General features: G+C 54.6%; 1 protein-coding gene across 1 annotated transcript; it reads right to left on the minus strand.

Annotated features, from left to right (window-relative positions):
- Nucleotides 1-1,060: 1,060 nt before the first annotated feature.
- Nucleotides 1,061-15,417, minus strand: TMC4 (transmembrane channel like 4). Its single transcript, XM_031660372.1, is given in 24 exon segments — nt 1,061-1,337; nt 1,426-1,513; nt 1,819-1,974; nt 2,071-2,165; nt 2,167-2,202; nt 2,993-3,178; nt 3,550-3,577; nt 3,579-3,646; nt 3,905-4,031; nt 4,600-4,724; nt 4,726-4,767; nt 5,324-5,367; nt 5,370-5,472; nt 5,474-5,494; nt 6,150-6,182; nt 6,320-6,428; nt 10,623-10,744; nt 10,900-11,129; nt 11,759-11,904; nt 14,347-14,468; nt 14,470-14,564; nt 15,206-15,238; nt 15,241-15,304; nt 15,397-15,417. Coding segments are annotated over 24 exon segments (2,160 nt in total). The 3' UTR covers nt 1,061-1,271.
- Nucleotides 15,418-15,509: the final 92 nt, after the last annotated feature.

A 15,509-nucleotide genomic window follows, 5' to 3' on the forward strand; every position in this document is an offset into this window, starting at 1 on the left:
ATGTGTTCAAAGGTGCTGGCCTGCCCGATGGCGTGGAGCCTACCTGCCCCCCTCTCCTGTAAATGTGCTCTTCTCACACTGAAGCCATCTCCGTGCAACAGAGATGCCACAGTGCCCCTCTAAGAACGGACAGTGCCTATTGGGGATTCCGCAAGTCAGGCGCTCTGCATGCAGTTAGCATACACAGGCAGGTGCTCAATAAAACAGGCTGCGCAGGCAAACCAAAAGATCCGACTTCCTTTAACGTCCAAGCTCAAGTATGTATTAATATTAAATGTTTTTAAGCTTTTTTGTGCTAGACACTGTTCCAGCCATGTGAAATACATCAGTGGGGGGAGACTAAGACGAAGGCGAGAGCAAGGGAGGTTTGGTGGAGTGGCCAAGGTTTGCGGCGAGCACCGTCCTCGAAAAGGGATTCGGCGCCCTGTCCAACACCCCTCACACACGTGGGCACACTGAGCCTGCGCAACGCCTCCGGGCTTCCGGTCCCAATCAGTGCGTTGGCTCCGGCGGTGGCCCGGCCGGCCTCCGAGCTTACCTCTTGCTGAGCCAGCAGCGCTCTCCGCTCACGCTCCTTCTCCTCCTCCCGGGCCTGGGCCTCGTCACGCCGCACGCGGGCAACATTGTCCTTAACCTGACGTACAGCTCTCTTAAGCAAGATATTCGGCGTCAGAAGCGTCCAGGACTGGCACGCCCGCCTCTCTTTTGCCAGGTGACCACTTCCGACGAGGATGCCCCCTTTTCTTGTCCCTACTTCGACCGCGTGATTATGTTCCGGAATTATTGCACGGCCCCTGGCCTGTAACGACAGGTGATTGGCTGAGACGTCCTTTTCACAGCGAAAGTTAGGCGTTCGGCGCATGGTATCCCCTAGCAACCGCCTCTTATCACAGATCTGAACCAATCATAAGTTGGCCCACCCCTGATGGTACGCCAGATGTACGCCGTATTGCTATGACTGCTGGAAAGTCTCCCCAGGGGCGCCTGCACCGACAAACATGCCCATACATTTGATTGGCTCCTGCCCTGCGGTAGCCCTGCCCCCCCCTCAGGACACAGATTTCAGAGCGCGCTCAGCAACCTCGGCTGTATTTATTGATACAAGAAAGATCACCCGAGAGTCAGGGACGTGGCGGCGAGGGGCCCTGGAAATCTCCAGATACCAAAGCTGGAAGGGCGTGGAGTCTTCTCCAGTTCTCCTAGTTTACAGATGTTGTGACCTAGGCTTACAATGGGCCTGGGGTCTGAAAGTGGGACGTGAGCCGCGGGGGTCAAAGAGCCGGTTTGGTGGAGGTCAGCGCCACAGCGCGCCGTGCCAGGAAGACTTTATTCTGCGCCTCCTGCGGCAAAGAGAGGTGGAGGTGTGACAGCCCTCTTCCCCAGCCCCTTTCCGTGTTCCCCATTCTCTCAGGGGTCCTGCCTGGCTTCACCGTCTCTCTCTGACAATGCTTGAGTCAGGAGGATGAGGCGTCCGTAGGAATTAGCCCGAGCCACAGTGTACGCCATCAGGATGCTGGAGGAGAAAGGAACGGAAGCCACTCCTGACACGCTCTTCGAAGTCAGGGATATGGACCCCCAAGCCCCTCCTCGTCCAGGCCCAAGGAGTGCAGTCTCCCAGCACCTCCGCCTTCAGATCCAGGAGTCCAAGTCCCGCCCACCTCCCTCCTTCGGACCCAGCAGTCCAGGAGCCTAGGCCTCCTCCCTCAGACTCAGTACATTGCCTGCTCCCACCCCCAAGCCTTTCCTCTCTTGGACGCAGGTGGTGGCCCCCAGATCACACGCATTCAAACCCAGACCCAGAAGTCTGGCCCACCTCACCTGGAGATCAGCAGAAGGGGCGCAGCAAAAGCCTGGGTCCCCAGGAAGAAGAGGAAGTTCTGGGTGGTCTCAGGGAGGCTGGAAATAGACTCAGGGATCTGGGCCCAGATGGACGACTGCCCCCGGAATGGACCACACGGCTTAGAAGGCGGGATCCTGAAGTCAAGACAGGCTGGGCTCAAGTAGAGCCAGGAGTCTGAACACTGAATGGGGGGAGACGGAGGGAGAGAGGCGGGAACCTCTCGCACTTACAGGAAGATGCTGTAAAGCAGGGGAACGCTGGAGATGGCCAGACCCAGGAGAAGAACCAAGGGGAAAAAGAAATTCGCCGTGGAGGCCCGGAAGGTGTTGTGCAGCCGGAGAGCAGGTGGAGAAGAGGGTAAGCTGGTGGGGGTAAGGCACGGAGAAAGGGGATCTGAAACGCAAGAGTCTGTGCCTTTTTTGTTTGTTTGTTTGAGACAGTCTGTCTCTGTCGCCCAGGCGGGAGTGCAGTGGCGCTCACTGCAGCCTCCCCTCCCAGGTTCAAGCTATTCTTGTGTCTCAGCCTCCCAAGTAGCTGGGATTACAGGTGTGCACCACCACTCCCGGCTAATTTGTTTCGCTGTTGTTGTTTGTTTTCTGTTTTGAGACGGGAGCCTCGCCTGTCACCAGGCCAGAGTGCAGTAGCGACGAAGCCACTCGCACCTTTCACTCGGTTCAAGCAATTCCTGCCTCAGCTTCCCAAGTAGCTGGGATTACAGGCCGCCACAAGCCTGGCTAAATTTTTTTTTTGTATTTTTAGTAGAGATTTGGTTTTGCCATGTTAGGCTGTGGCTGAGCAAAGGCAAACTCCTGACTCAGGTGTGGTCAACCCGCCTCAGTCTCCCAAAGTACTGGGATTACAGGCGTGAGCCATCACAGCCTCGCCTACTCCGGGGCCTCCTTTTCTCCTGAACCAGGAGTCTGAGCCCCTTCCTTATCTAGGACCCCGGAGTCTAAGTCCCCGGATCCTCACACATAGAAGTCAGAATGCCCTAGACTCCTCCTTCTCTCAGATCCAGGAGTCTGTCCTCCAACCCCCTCCTCTCTTAGGACCTAGTAATCCAGGCCCCCGTGATCTTCCTTGCTCAGGACCCAGGAGTGCGGGCCCCAATACCTCCTGCCTCAGACCCAAGAGTCCCCCCTTACCCCTTACCTTCTTCAGGTAGAAAAGCAGCAGGAACTTGACCGTGTTAAGCAGGGGCAGCAAAGGGCAGAAAAAACTCCCCACCCAGACCACCGTCATGCCAGATATGAGCCCCAGCACCTCGTCGGGCACCTGGAACTCCTGGGTCCGCGCCAGACTACCCAGCGCCCCAGGACAGAGGCCACAGAGGAGCCTGAAGGACGGGGCGGGGGCGGGGCCGGGCCCGAGTCAGGGGCGCGGCGACTTGGAGTTTTCCCGCCTCCACCGCCCTGCCCGCCAATAGGAAGCAAGCATATCTAGGAGGGGCGGGACTTTCAAGACTCCACGTGAAGGGGGTGTGTCCAGAGGACTAGACTGGACCCAGGTGTCGCGGCGGTAGGGGCGGGGCCACAGGGAAGTAAACCCACTAAAACAAGGGCGGGGAGTGGGGGAGATCTGCGGACCTAGGGCAAGCAAAGGGAACCGGCAGAGGCGGGAACAGTAAAAAGGTGCGCGGTGAAAACAACAGCGCGATGGGGCAGGGCCTGGGTCCTAGGGGCGTAGCCACAGCAGGCGGGGCCTCTACCTCTAGGAAACTGGATGATAAGGATCAAGCAAGGCAGCCAGCAGACTTCCAAAGAGCAGAAGTTTGTACATTTCCTGGCCCAGGACAGTCTCCCAGCACTGAAGAAGGAAGAAATAGGTCAGAAAGACCTCAGGACCCGAGCACCTGGAGGCCCACGCGTCCGAGTCTCCACATCGCAAGCCATGAGACCCTGTCAATACTTTCTCTGGGGGTCCTCGTTTTCAAACATTCATACCCATGGGAGAGTGTTCCAGCATCCCGAGCTCCCCTCCGCCCAAACCGAGTCTGGACCCACCTAGCTCCATCTTTCCTTCAGGGACCCAGGAGTCCCAGGCAGATCCCATGTCAAGCCTCACCGGAAGTTCTTTGTAATTGTAGCCACAGGTTTTGCAGTCCTTAGCCTCGGAGTCGCCCCCACAAGTGATCTATTTCCAGAGAGAGAAGAGCAGGACCACCAGGGAGGCCAGGCGAAGAAACACGGTCCTGGCGTGGGGAAGGCAGAGAATGGACCCTGATCCGGTACCCACCACGTGGCAGTCCCCTTCAGTGGAATAGCTTTATCTAAACTCCATCTCTACAGATGAAGAAGCAGTGCCCAGCTACAGTCAGATTTCTTTCTTTCTCTTTTCTCTCTCTCTTTCTTTTCTTTTCTTTTCTTCTTTTGAGACAGGGTCTCACTTGTCAGACAGACTGGGAGGCAGTGTGTGATCTCAGCTCACTGCACTCCTCTCTACCTCCCAGGCTCAAGCGATTCTCCTGCCTCAGCCTCCCGAGAAGCTGGGACTACAGAAGCCACTATCGCCGGGCTAACTTTTGTATTTTTACTAGAGACAGGGTTTCACCGTGTTTGTCAGGCTGGTGTTGAACTCCTGACCTCAGCCTCGGCCTCTCAAAGTGCTGGGATTACAGGTTTGAGCCACCACGCCTGGCCAGCGGAGTCAGGATTTGAATCCTGCATCCGACATCAGCAGGATTTCCGTGTCTTACCTGTCAGCCACATCCCTCTGATCACTCCCTCCATCATTCCCAGCCATCCCCATGAGGCTGGAACCTGAGCAGGATAAAAACGATCTGGCGACTTCTAGTGTAGCCTTCCAGTGGAGCAATGAGCTTGAACACGGGCGGCAGCACAAAGTTGACCACAGCTGGCGAAGATGGGATCTGGAGGTAATTCACTGACAAGCTTCAGCAGTGGCAACTGCTGAACAAGGGGTGTCTCCTGGGAGAGGGAGTGGACCATGAGTAGAGGCTTGGGGTCCTGGAGGAGCTGAAGCTTAAGGTCCTCCTCCAGACCTCTTCTTTGTTGTTTTTGTTTTGTTTGTTTCTTTGTTTGTTTTGAGACAGAGTCTGGCTCTGTCACCCAGGCTGGAGTGCAGTGGTGCAATCTTGGCTCACTGCAACCTTCATCTCTCCCGGTTCAAGGGATTCTTCTGCCTCAGCCTCCCAGCTGGGATTACAGGCGCACCACCACCGTGCCTAATTTTGCATTTTTAGTGGAGACGGATTTTCTATGCTGGGGCTGGTCTCGAACTCCTGACCTTGTGATCACCCCACCTCAGCCTCGCAAAGTCCTGGGATTACAGGCGTGAGCCACTGCGCCCAGTCTCTCTTCTTCCTTTAAAACCCCGAAGTCCAGGGTCCAAACATACCCTCTCCCATACTTCCTCTGTAAGATCTCTGGTATCCCAAACTTCCGTTCCCTCCCTCCATCGTAGGAAATGTAGGTTCCAGGACCCCCCGGCTTCCTCTTCTTTCCAAGACCCCTCCCTCCAGACCTGCAGCTTCACGGTTGTCTCTGTAGCCCAGTAGATGCCAGGTTGCCTCCCCTGCTGAGTGCTAGGATCACCTGTGCAGGTTGGAGCAGCACCCGCACTAACCAACCCTGGTTGGGGCCCAGAGTCCGCACAGCAGCCTGGCGCCGCACTCACTGTCTCCTCCAGCTCCACCTGAAGGCACGAGATGCCCGCTTGGACTTCATTTCCCAAGGCGCTGGCCTCTGGGTTCCCAGGCTCTCCAGAGATCCTCCTCAACGTGAACTGATGCAGCCGTCTCCCCACCCGCTAACAACCTCTGTAGTCTCCGTGCCTCCCCACCCGGCCCGGCCGGTAAGAAACCAGTGGCCCTTTTGCCAGCCCTTGCCCCTCCTGGGCTTTCGGCCGGATCCAGCAACCCCAGCCCCCATCCCTGCGCGGCCAATCTTCAGCACTCCCTGGCCTCACTGAAGCTTTTTCTCCGCCTAACACCCCCCAAGACCTACCGAGGGTGGCTCTGCCCCCTGCTGGCCTCACATGTATGCCTGGCCTGAAGTTCCAGTTCATCTATATCAAGACGCCCCGCTGGCCGCCCCATCACTTAACTTTGAACCAAATTGCCTTAAAGCCCCGCCCGCTTCTTGTGCTTACTTTTTTTGGTAGAGAGGGAGCCTCCCTATGTTGCCCAGGCTGGTGTCGAACTCCTAGACCTGCGCCATCCACCTGCCTTCGTCTCCAGTGTCAAGTTACAAGCATGAACATCCCAGCGCCTTGTGCATCTTTTTCCTACACCCTTTGATCTCGGGCAGCTTTATCGCGGCCTCCTCTCAACCCTCTCATTCCCCAGGACCTGCCTTTCTTGGAGAAGGAGCTGCCTGCTTAGCTGCCTTCCTCGAGGCCCCATCACCGGGTTAGGCCCTGTGTTATCTCAGCCCAGTCCTGTCTGGTCCTACCCTGCATAACCCGCCTCTAACGACCTGTAATTCGGCAATAAGATGATGCTACGCAGCTTTCTCAGACGCGGGATCGCTCGCAGAGGCCGAAGTTCCAGGCTGAGAACACCCGGTGGCTGTAGCTGGTCAGATCCCCGGACTCCGCCAGCAGTGTCTGCTTCAGCCCGGACACCGAGCTGAGAGGGGAGACAGGATGTGAAAGGACAGCCAGGAACGGGGGTTATGGGGGCATCCTTCATATTGGGACCAACGGGGAAGACGAACCCTAAGGCCTTGGGTACTAGGGGAGCTGCCACCAGATGGGGAAAGAGTCAAAGAGGCGGAGACACCTACAGTCATTGAAGGCAAAGTCCAAGGGAGATTCAGAGACAGACCTGGGGCACAGGCACCCCACAGAGAGAGGCAGAAACCTAGGAGACAGGGACAGAGCCCGGGAGCGAAGGGGGCAGAAACCCAGAGTGAAAGGGACAGAGGCCCTGAGAAAGACAGAGATGTGGAGGAGAGACAGAGGCCCCCGAGGGAGATTCGGAGAAAGGGAGACAAAGACAGTGAGAAAGGAGAAACTAAATCTACAAAAGATGGGGGTCAAAGACCCATAAGAAGTACAGGCACCCAGAGAAGGGGGCTGGGCGGGAAGACCCGAGAAGAAGACAGAGACCCAGAAAAGATGGCAGGTAAAGACTTAAGAGACGGGGGCACACCAGGCGCCATGGCTCACACCTGTAATCCCAGCACTTTGGGAAGCCCAGACGGGCGGATCACGAGGTCAGGAGATCGAGACCATCCTGGCTAACACGGTGAAACCCCCTCTCTACTAAAAATACAAAAAACTAGCCGGGCGAGGTGGTGGGCGCCTGTAGTCCCAGCTACTCGGGAGTCTGAGGCAGGAGAATGGCGTGAACCCGGGAGGCGGAGCTTGCAGTGAGCTGAGATCTGGCCACTGCACTCCAGCCTGGGCGACAGAGCGAGACTCCATCTCAAAAAAAAAAAAAAAAAAAAAAAAATTGAGACTTCTTCCTAGCATAACCTGCCAGAGCCTACCTGATCTGACCCTTCCCTACTTCTCAAAGCTTAAATCTCTGTCTTTTTTTTTTTTGACACGGTCTTGCTCTGTTGTTCAGGCTGGAGTGCAGTGGTGCGATCTTGGCTCACTGTAACTTCTGTCTCCCAGGTCCAACTGATTCTCCTGCCTCAGCTTCCCAAGTAGTTGGGACCACAGGCATATGCCACCATGCTCAGCTACTTTTCATATTTTTCATAGAGATAGGGTTTCACCATGTTGGCCAGGCTGTTCTCAAACTCCTGACCTCAAGTGATCCGCCTGCCTCAGCCTCTCAAAAAGCTGAAATTACAGGCATGAGCCACCGCGACTGGCCCTGCCCCTTCTTCTCATACAGGCCTTTTATTTCTCAGAACACCTCAAACCTCTTTCCTACCACATGGCCTTTGCACTTGCAGCTCCCTCTGCCTGGAATGCTGGTGGCTTGGCTGTTCACCTGCCTGGCTCCTTCTCTTTCTCTTCATCTGCAGGTCCCTTACTCCAGATAGAAAGGCTTTTACCACTCCATCTAATGAGGGTCCCTACCCATTATTCTGTATCACAGGGGTTGGCAAACAAGACGCCATGGGCCAAATCTGGGCCAACCACTGTTTTTGTAAATAAAGTTTTATTGGAACACAGCCACACCCACTCATTTGTGTATTGTGTGTGGCTGCTTTTGCACTACAGTGGCAGAGTTTGGTTGAGTCCCAGACTGCAAGGCCTTCAAAGACGAAAATATTTACTTCCTGGCCCTTCACAGAAAAAGTTTGCTGATTCTTGCTCTCTATTCTCACATCCCATTCGTTTTCTCTATAGTATTGCTCCCAAACTCAAATAGTTGATTTGCTTGTTTATTTTATTACTATTATTATTATTGAGATGGAGTTTGCTCTTGTTGCCCAGGCTGGAGTGCAATGGTCCGATCTCAGCTCACTGCAACCTCCACCTCCTGAGTTCAAGCAATTTTTCTGCCTCAGCCTCCTGAGTAGCTGGGATTATAGGCATGCACCACCATGCCTGGCTAATTTTGTATTTTTAGTAGAGATGGGGTTTCTCCATGTCTGTCAGGCGGTCTCAAACTCTCAACTTCAGGTGATCCACATGCCTCGTCCTCCCAAAGTGCTGACATTACAGGCGTGAGCCACTGGGCCCAGCCTGCTTGTCTATTTAACAGTCTGTCCCACAGTGTATCTCCCCTACTAAACGGTAAGCTGTACATATGTTTGGGGACTCCCAAATGGTTCTCCATGTCCTAGTACAGTGCCTGGGCTAAGGAGACACTACACTACAATATATATATATTTTAAAGAGTAAAATTGGGCCAGGCGCGGTGGCTCACGCCTGTAATCCCAGCACTTTTGGAGGCCGAGGCGGGCAGATCACCTGAGGTTGGGAGTTCGAGACCACCCTGACCAACATGGAGAAACCCCCGTCTCTACTAAAAATTAGCCGGGTGTGGTGGCACAGGCCTGTAATCCCAGCTGCTTGGGAGGCTGAGGCAGGAGAATTGCTTGAACCCAGGAGGCGGAGGTTGTGGTGAGCTGGAGATCACACCATTGCACTCCAGCCTGGACAACAAGAGTGAAACTCCTTCTCAAAAAAAAAAAAGAGTAAAATTGACTGGGCGCGGTGGTTCACGCCTCTAATCCCAGCACTTTGGGAGGCCGAGGTGGGTGGATCACTTGAAGTCAGGAGTTCGAGACCAGCCTGACCAACATGGTGAAACCCCATCTTTACTAAAAATACAAAATTAGCCAGGTATGGTGTCGCATGCCTGCAATCTCAGCTACTTAGGGGGTTGAGCCAGGAAAATGGCTTAACCCAGGAGGCAGAGGTTGCAGTGAGCTGAGATCGCACCACTGCACTCCAGCCTGGATAACAGAGTGAGACTCCATCTCAAAAAAAAAAAAAGTTGACTTTTGGCCAGGCACATTGGCTCATGCCTGTAATTCCAGCACCTTGGGAGGCTGAGATGAGCAGATCTCTTTTTTTTTTTTTTTTTTTTTTTTTGAGACGGAGTCTCGCGCTGTCACCCAGGCTGGAGTGCAGTGGCCGGATCTCAGCTCACTGCAAGCTCCGCCTCCCGGGTTCAGGCCATTCTCCTGCCTCCGCCTCCCGAGTAGCTGGGACTACAGGCGTCCGCCACCCCGGCCGGCTAGTTTTTTGTATTTTTTAGTAGAGACGGGGTTTCACCGTGTTAACCAGGATGGTCTCGATCTCCTGACCTCGTGATCCGCCCGTCTCGGCCTCCCAAAGTGCTGGGATTACAGGCTTGAGCCACCGCGCCCGGCCTGAGATGAGCAGATCTCTTGAGCCCAGGAGTTTGAGCACAGCCTGGGCAACATTAGCAAGACCCTGCCTCTATAACATTTAAAAAAAAAAAATTTAGCAGGGCATGATGGTGCGTCCCTGTGGTCCTAGCTGCTCCAGAGGCTGAGGTGGGAGGATCAGTTGAGTTCCGGAGGCCCAGACTTCAGGTGAGCTATGATTGCACCACTGTACTCTACCCGGGTGACAGAGTGAGACCCTGTCTCAAAAAATAAAACAGGGTGGGCGCGGTGGCTCACACCTGTAATCCCAGCACTTTGGGAGGCCGAGGCAGGTGTATCACCTGAAGTCAGGAGTTTGAGACCAGCCTGACCAACATGGGAAAACCCTGTCTCTACTAAAAATACAAAAAATTAGCTGGGCGTGGTGGCAGGAGCCTGTAAACCCAGCTACTTGGGAGGCCGAGGCAGTAGAATCCCTTGAACCGGGGAGGTGTAGGTTGCAATGAGCCAAGATCGTGCACTCCAGCCTGGGTGACAGAGTAAGACTCTGTCTCAAAAACAAACAAAAACAAATGGAAAAAAAAAAATCCCAAGACCTTTATTTATTTTATTTTATTTATTTATTTTTTTTTTCGAGACAGAGTTTTGCTCTGTCGCCCAGGCTGGAGTGCAGTGGCCTGATCTCGGCTCACTGCAAGCTCTGCCTCCTGGGTTCAAACCATTCTCCTGGCTCAGCCTCCGGAGTAGCCGGGACTACAGGCGCCCGCCACCACAGCCAGCTAATTTTTTGTATTTTTATTAGAGACAGGGTTTCACCATGTTAGCCAGGATGGTCTCGATCTCCTGACCTCGTGATCCGCCGGCCTCGGTCTCCCAAAGTGCTGGGATTACAGGCGTGAGACACCGCGCCCAGCACAAAACCTTGATTTGAACTCACACAGAAGAAAGGGTTACACCGCAAGACTGAGGATTCTTGGGGAGGGAGTTTCTGCCACCACCACTTGCTTCCCTACCCCAACCCGTCCCGTCGCGGGGTCAGGGGTGCAGGTGCCACTGACCGATGCAGGATGAGCAAGAGGCAGAGGAGGCCAACTGCAAAGGCCCAGCACAGGTAGGTGACCGCCAGGCGTGGGCGGGGCGGGTAGAAGCCATAGAAGAGAGGGGACCATTCCAGGTAACCCTGTGGGGGAAGGCGGCGCGGGGGCCACTGTGGGAGGAGGCGGGGCTCCTGGAGCTGCACAGTCAGGGTCTGGGGTCAGGGTTTGATGTTCGTGTCATTGAAGGCACTGGGCTCACAGTTGGGCGGGGGAAACTCCCAGGGCCCCAGGCACCTACTTCTGAGAGCAAGTTGAAGACCTGGGTGGCAAAGGTGACCAGGCCCTGGGAGTGGGGGTTATAGGAGCCGCAGGGCGAGGAGCTGTTGGAGCCGGGAGGGCCTGGGGGAGCGCCTCCCAGCCAGGTGGGCAGCAGCGTCATGCAGGCCATAAGCACAGAGGCCAGCACGTTGAGGAGGAGCAGGAAGCGCAGCAGGGAGAAGTAGGACTCCGTGCCGGCGCCAAACTGGCCTGTAGGGGGCAGCAGAGAGGCTCAGGTTCCTTCCCGGGAGCAGGACCAGCTCCTCCCATCCCGGCACTGGGGGCCCAGCCGTGCCTTGCTTTCTTTCTATTTTTATTATTATTATTGTTATTTGTTATTATTATTTTTGAGACGGAGTCTCTCGCTCTGCCGCCCAGGCGGGAGTGCAGTGGCGCGATCTCGGCTCACTGCAACCTTCGCCTCCTGGGTTCAAGCAATTCACCTATCTCAGCCTCCCAGGTAGCTGGGATTACAGGCACGCGCCACCATGCTCAGTTAGTTTTTGTATTTTTAGTAGAGACGGGGTTTCACCATATTGGTCAGGCTGGTCTCGAACTCCTGATCTCAGGTGATCCACCCACCTCGGTCTCCCAAACTGTTGGGATTACAGGCGTGAGCCGCCGCGCCCGGCCCAGCCGTGCCTTTCTCAGACCCAAGAGTCCAGGCCCCCAGCCCCTTCTCCCTCAGACCCAGATCCCAGCCCCTCCTCCCTCAGATCCAGGAGTCCAGAGCCCAGCCCCTCCTCCCTCAGACCCCAAAATCCAGGCCCAAGCCCCTCCTCCCTCACACCCAGGAGTCCAGGCCCTGCCCCCAGGACATCATCCGAACCCCACCGCACCCCCAATCCTCTTCAGTGTCCATGACCAGGGCTACAGGCTTCGCAAACCTTCCTTTGTTTTCTCCTTGGACCTCCAAAGTAGCCGCGCCCATTGGTCCCTCCTAGTTCCAGAGCCATAGACCACCTGGTCCCTGGCATTTCTTTGCCTGGGAGGGCAACAGGCAGAAAATGAGGGGTTTTGCAGCCCCAGACTGGGAACCATCCGAATGTAGAAACAACCCAAAAGTAGAATGGAGAAGTAAATTGTGGCCTATACATAAGATAGAATACTCTGTGGCAATAAAAAAGAAACCAATTGGGTGCGGTGGCTCACGCCTGTAATCCCAGCACTTTGGGAGGCCAAGGTGGGTGGATCATCTGAGGTCAGGGGTTCGAGACTAGCCTGACCAACATGGTGAAATCCTGCCTCTACTAAAAATACAAAAAAAAAAAAAAAAAAAATTAGCTGGGCCTAGTGGTGGGCACCGGTAATCCCAGCTACTCGGGAGACTGAGGCAGGAGAATCACTTGAACCTGGGAGACAGAGGTTGCAGTGAGCGGAGATGGCACCATTGCACTCCAGCCTGGGTGACAGAGTGAGATTCCTTCTCAGAAAAAAGAAAGAAGGAAACCTAATGCTAGGCAGAAGAAAACAGCACAGAAGACTGAAGACTGCATGATTCTATTTGTACAAAGTTGCAGAGCACAGAGCTGGCAAAGCGGGAGGCTGGAGTGGGAGAATCTCTTGAGCCCAGGTGTCGGAGGCTGCAGTGAGCTGAGATCACACCACTGCACTCCAGCCTGGGCATCACAGCGAGACTCTGTCTCAAAAAAAAAAAAAAAATGTTGGGGGAGAAGGTTACCATCTCCTCGTGAGGAGAAAGGGGGTGTCAGGGGAGGGACGCACAGGGTGTTGTCATGCTGTGCCGCTTGCCCTAGCTGGAGTTTATCTGGGCTCTCACTTTATAAATACAATCGTCCCTCAGTATCCATGGGGGTTGGTTCAAGGACTCCCCAAGGATACTGAAATCTGTAGATGCCCAAATTCCGTATATAAAATGGCATAGTATTTGCATACAGGCTACACATATCTTCCTGTGGTTTTTCAAATTTTATTTTATTTTTTATCTGATTTTTCAGAGACAGCGTCTTGTTTTGTTGTCCAGGCTGGAGTGCAGTGGCGCAATCATAGCTCAATGCAGCCTCAAATTTCCAGGCTCCAGCAATTCTCCCGCCTCAGTCTCCCAAAGTGCTGGGGCTACCCGTGTGGGCCACTACACCCAGCCCTCCAATGCACTTTAAAACCAATCACCTCTAGATTACTTACAATACCTCATACAAGGTAAATGTTATATAGATAACTGTTCTTTTAATTTGTATTTTTTTGTCATATTGTTACTTCATTACTTTTTTTTCTTTTCTTTCTTTTCTTTTTTTTTTTTGAGACGGAGTCTTGTCTCACACACCAGGTATTTTCGGAGTGCAGTGGCTGACCTCGCTCACACTGCAAGCCTGGCCCCAGGTTCACACCATTCTCTGCCTCAGCCTCCTGTGCAGCTGACGCCACAGGCTTCCGCCACCACGCCTGGCTAACTTTGTATTTTTTAGTAGAGACGGGTTTCACTGTGGTTAGCCAGGATGGTCTTGACTCCTGACCTTGTGATCCTCATCTGCCTCCCGCCTCCCAAAGTAAGTTGGGATTATGGCCGAGTCTACTGCCTGATTATTACTTTAAAAGATACAGATGGGGTCTCGATATGTTGCTCAGGCTGGAGTATAGTGGCTATATTCACAGGCACAATCCCGCCACTGATCAGCAGGGGAGTGGTGATATATTGTTGATTTTTATTGTTTTTTCCATATATATACTATATATATATTTATATTTGAGATGGAGTCCCGCTCTATCACCCAGCTGAGGTAATGGCACCGAGACAGCTCACTGCAAACTGCATCTCTGTGGTTAAAGCAATTCTCCAGCTCAGCCTCCCGAAAGAAGGCTGGGATTACAGGCACATGCCACCACACCCAGCTAATTTTACTTTTTGCAGAGCCAGCTCTCATGTTGGCCAGGCTGGTCTCAACTCCTGACCTCAGGGTGATCCACTACTGCCTCCCAAAGTGCTGGGATTACAGGTGTGAGCCACTGTGCCGGGCCCACAATCATTTTTGAAGGAGGCACCTGCATTTTCATTGGGTTCACTGGGCCCTGTGAATTATACCGGAGAATGGGAAAAGAAAGAAGTTAAAGAGAGGGAGGCTTTGAAGAGGAGGCAAAGATGAAGGAAGGCATAAAGCAGAGAGAAATAAATATGAACAGATTTTGGACACACACAGAGAAAAACTGAGAGGCAGAGATGCATTGGAGGAGAACAGCACTCTGTCCTGGAGGCAGGCGCAGGACCCTGGTTTCCAAGCACCCCACCTGGAGTCCGAAGGAGAGACAAAGACGAGGGAAAAAAAAAAAAAGAACCAAGAGGAAAGTGCTCTGAGCAAGGCAGAGAGAGGCCCCAGAAGCCAGGAGTGGCAGAGGACAGAGGGAGGAGACCTCCATGGCCCATGTATGGGAGAAGGGCCCGTCCAGCAACCCAGCCGAGGTGGGGCCTCACCTGTGTGCCCGTCTGGCCTGCATGGGCCAGGGCAGTTCCTGGGAAGGGTGAGGGTCCTGCAGCTCCGTCTGGGTGACTTCTGTGAAGGCCTTCTGCTCCTTCCTCCAGCTCTCTCCTCCCTCCCTCCTCCGGGCACCCCCAAGGCAGCAAGCACCCCAGGGCCTCGTGAATTAAGGTAGCATCTGCAGTTCTGTCCAGCACAGAGGACAGCGAGTGGCCTGGGAGGGCAGGGCTGTGCCACCTGAGTCTGGGCCCAAATTCTCCTCTCCCTTGTGACTAGGGAAACCAGGCCTCAGTCCCTTCTTCCCTCAGACCCAGGAGTCCAGTCTCAGCTCCTTTCCTCTTTCCCTCAGACCCAGGAGTCCAGACCCCAGCCCCTCCCTCCCTCAGACCCAGGAGCCCCAGGCCTCAGCTCCCCCTCCTCCCTCAGACCAGGAAACCAGGTCCCCAGCCCCTCCTCCCTCAGGCCCAGGAGTCCGGGTGCCAATCTCTACTTCCCCTGGACCCAGGGGCCCACAGTCCTCAACTCCATCCCCAGGGCGCGTGGACCTCATACTCCAGGACAGTCCCAGTCTCCCTAACTTCTCCTTTTTCCTTCTAGCTCAGTGGAACCCAGTTCTTCCTATTCCCAAGACACCCAAACTCCCAGCCCTCAGCCCTCCCCTCCTTCCAGACTAGCCTGGTTCTCTAGGCTTCTCCTCCTCAAACCCCAGAGTTTCAGCCTTCAGTTCCTTTCTCCCCCATAATATCAGGAAGTGAACCTTCTCTTTAGCCCTTAGACTCAGGAGGCCTTTCCTCCCGCAGGACTCCCACCTAGCCTGAAGGTCCGATGGATCTGAGTTTCTCCTGGCATCCCTACCTCCTCTGGCCTCCCGGGGGGCCAGCCACCCCTGGAGGAGCCCCAGGCTTCTGATTCCAAGGTTGGGTTTTCTTTCCATGGCCCCAGGCTGGGCTGTTTCTAGTGGCCACCAGCAAACACTGCCCCAGGTAAGGGAGGGGCCCGGGGCAGGTGTGTACTCACAGTAGGTGGGTCTCGAGGGAGTAAGGTACACTTCCTAAGCTCAGGGCCATGGATGCTGGGTGTCCTGGGAGCTGAAGTCCCTCTGGTGCCCCAGGCCTGACAGTTTGGTTCCTGGGCTGGGCAGCTGGTAATTTCACCCTGA

Source organism: Papio anubis, chromosome 20 (genome assembly GCF_008728515.1).
Source record: "Papio anubis isolate 15944 chromosome 20, Panubis1.0, whole genome shotgun sequence".
NCBI classification, from domain to species: Eukaryota; Metazoa; Chordata; class Mammalia; order Primates; family Cercopithecidae; genus Papio; species Papio anubis.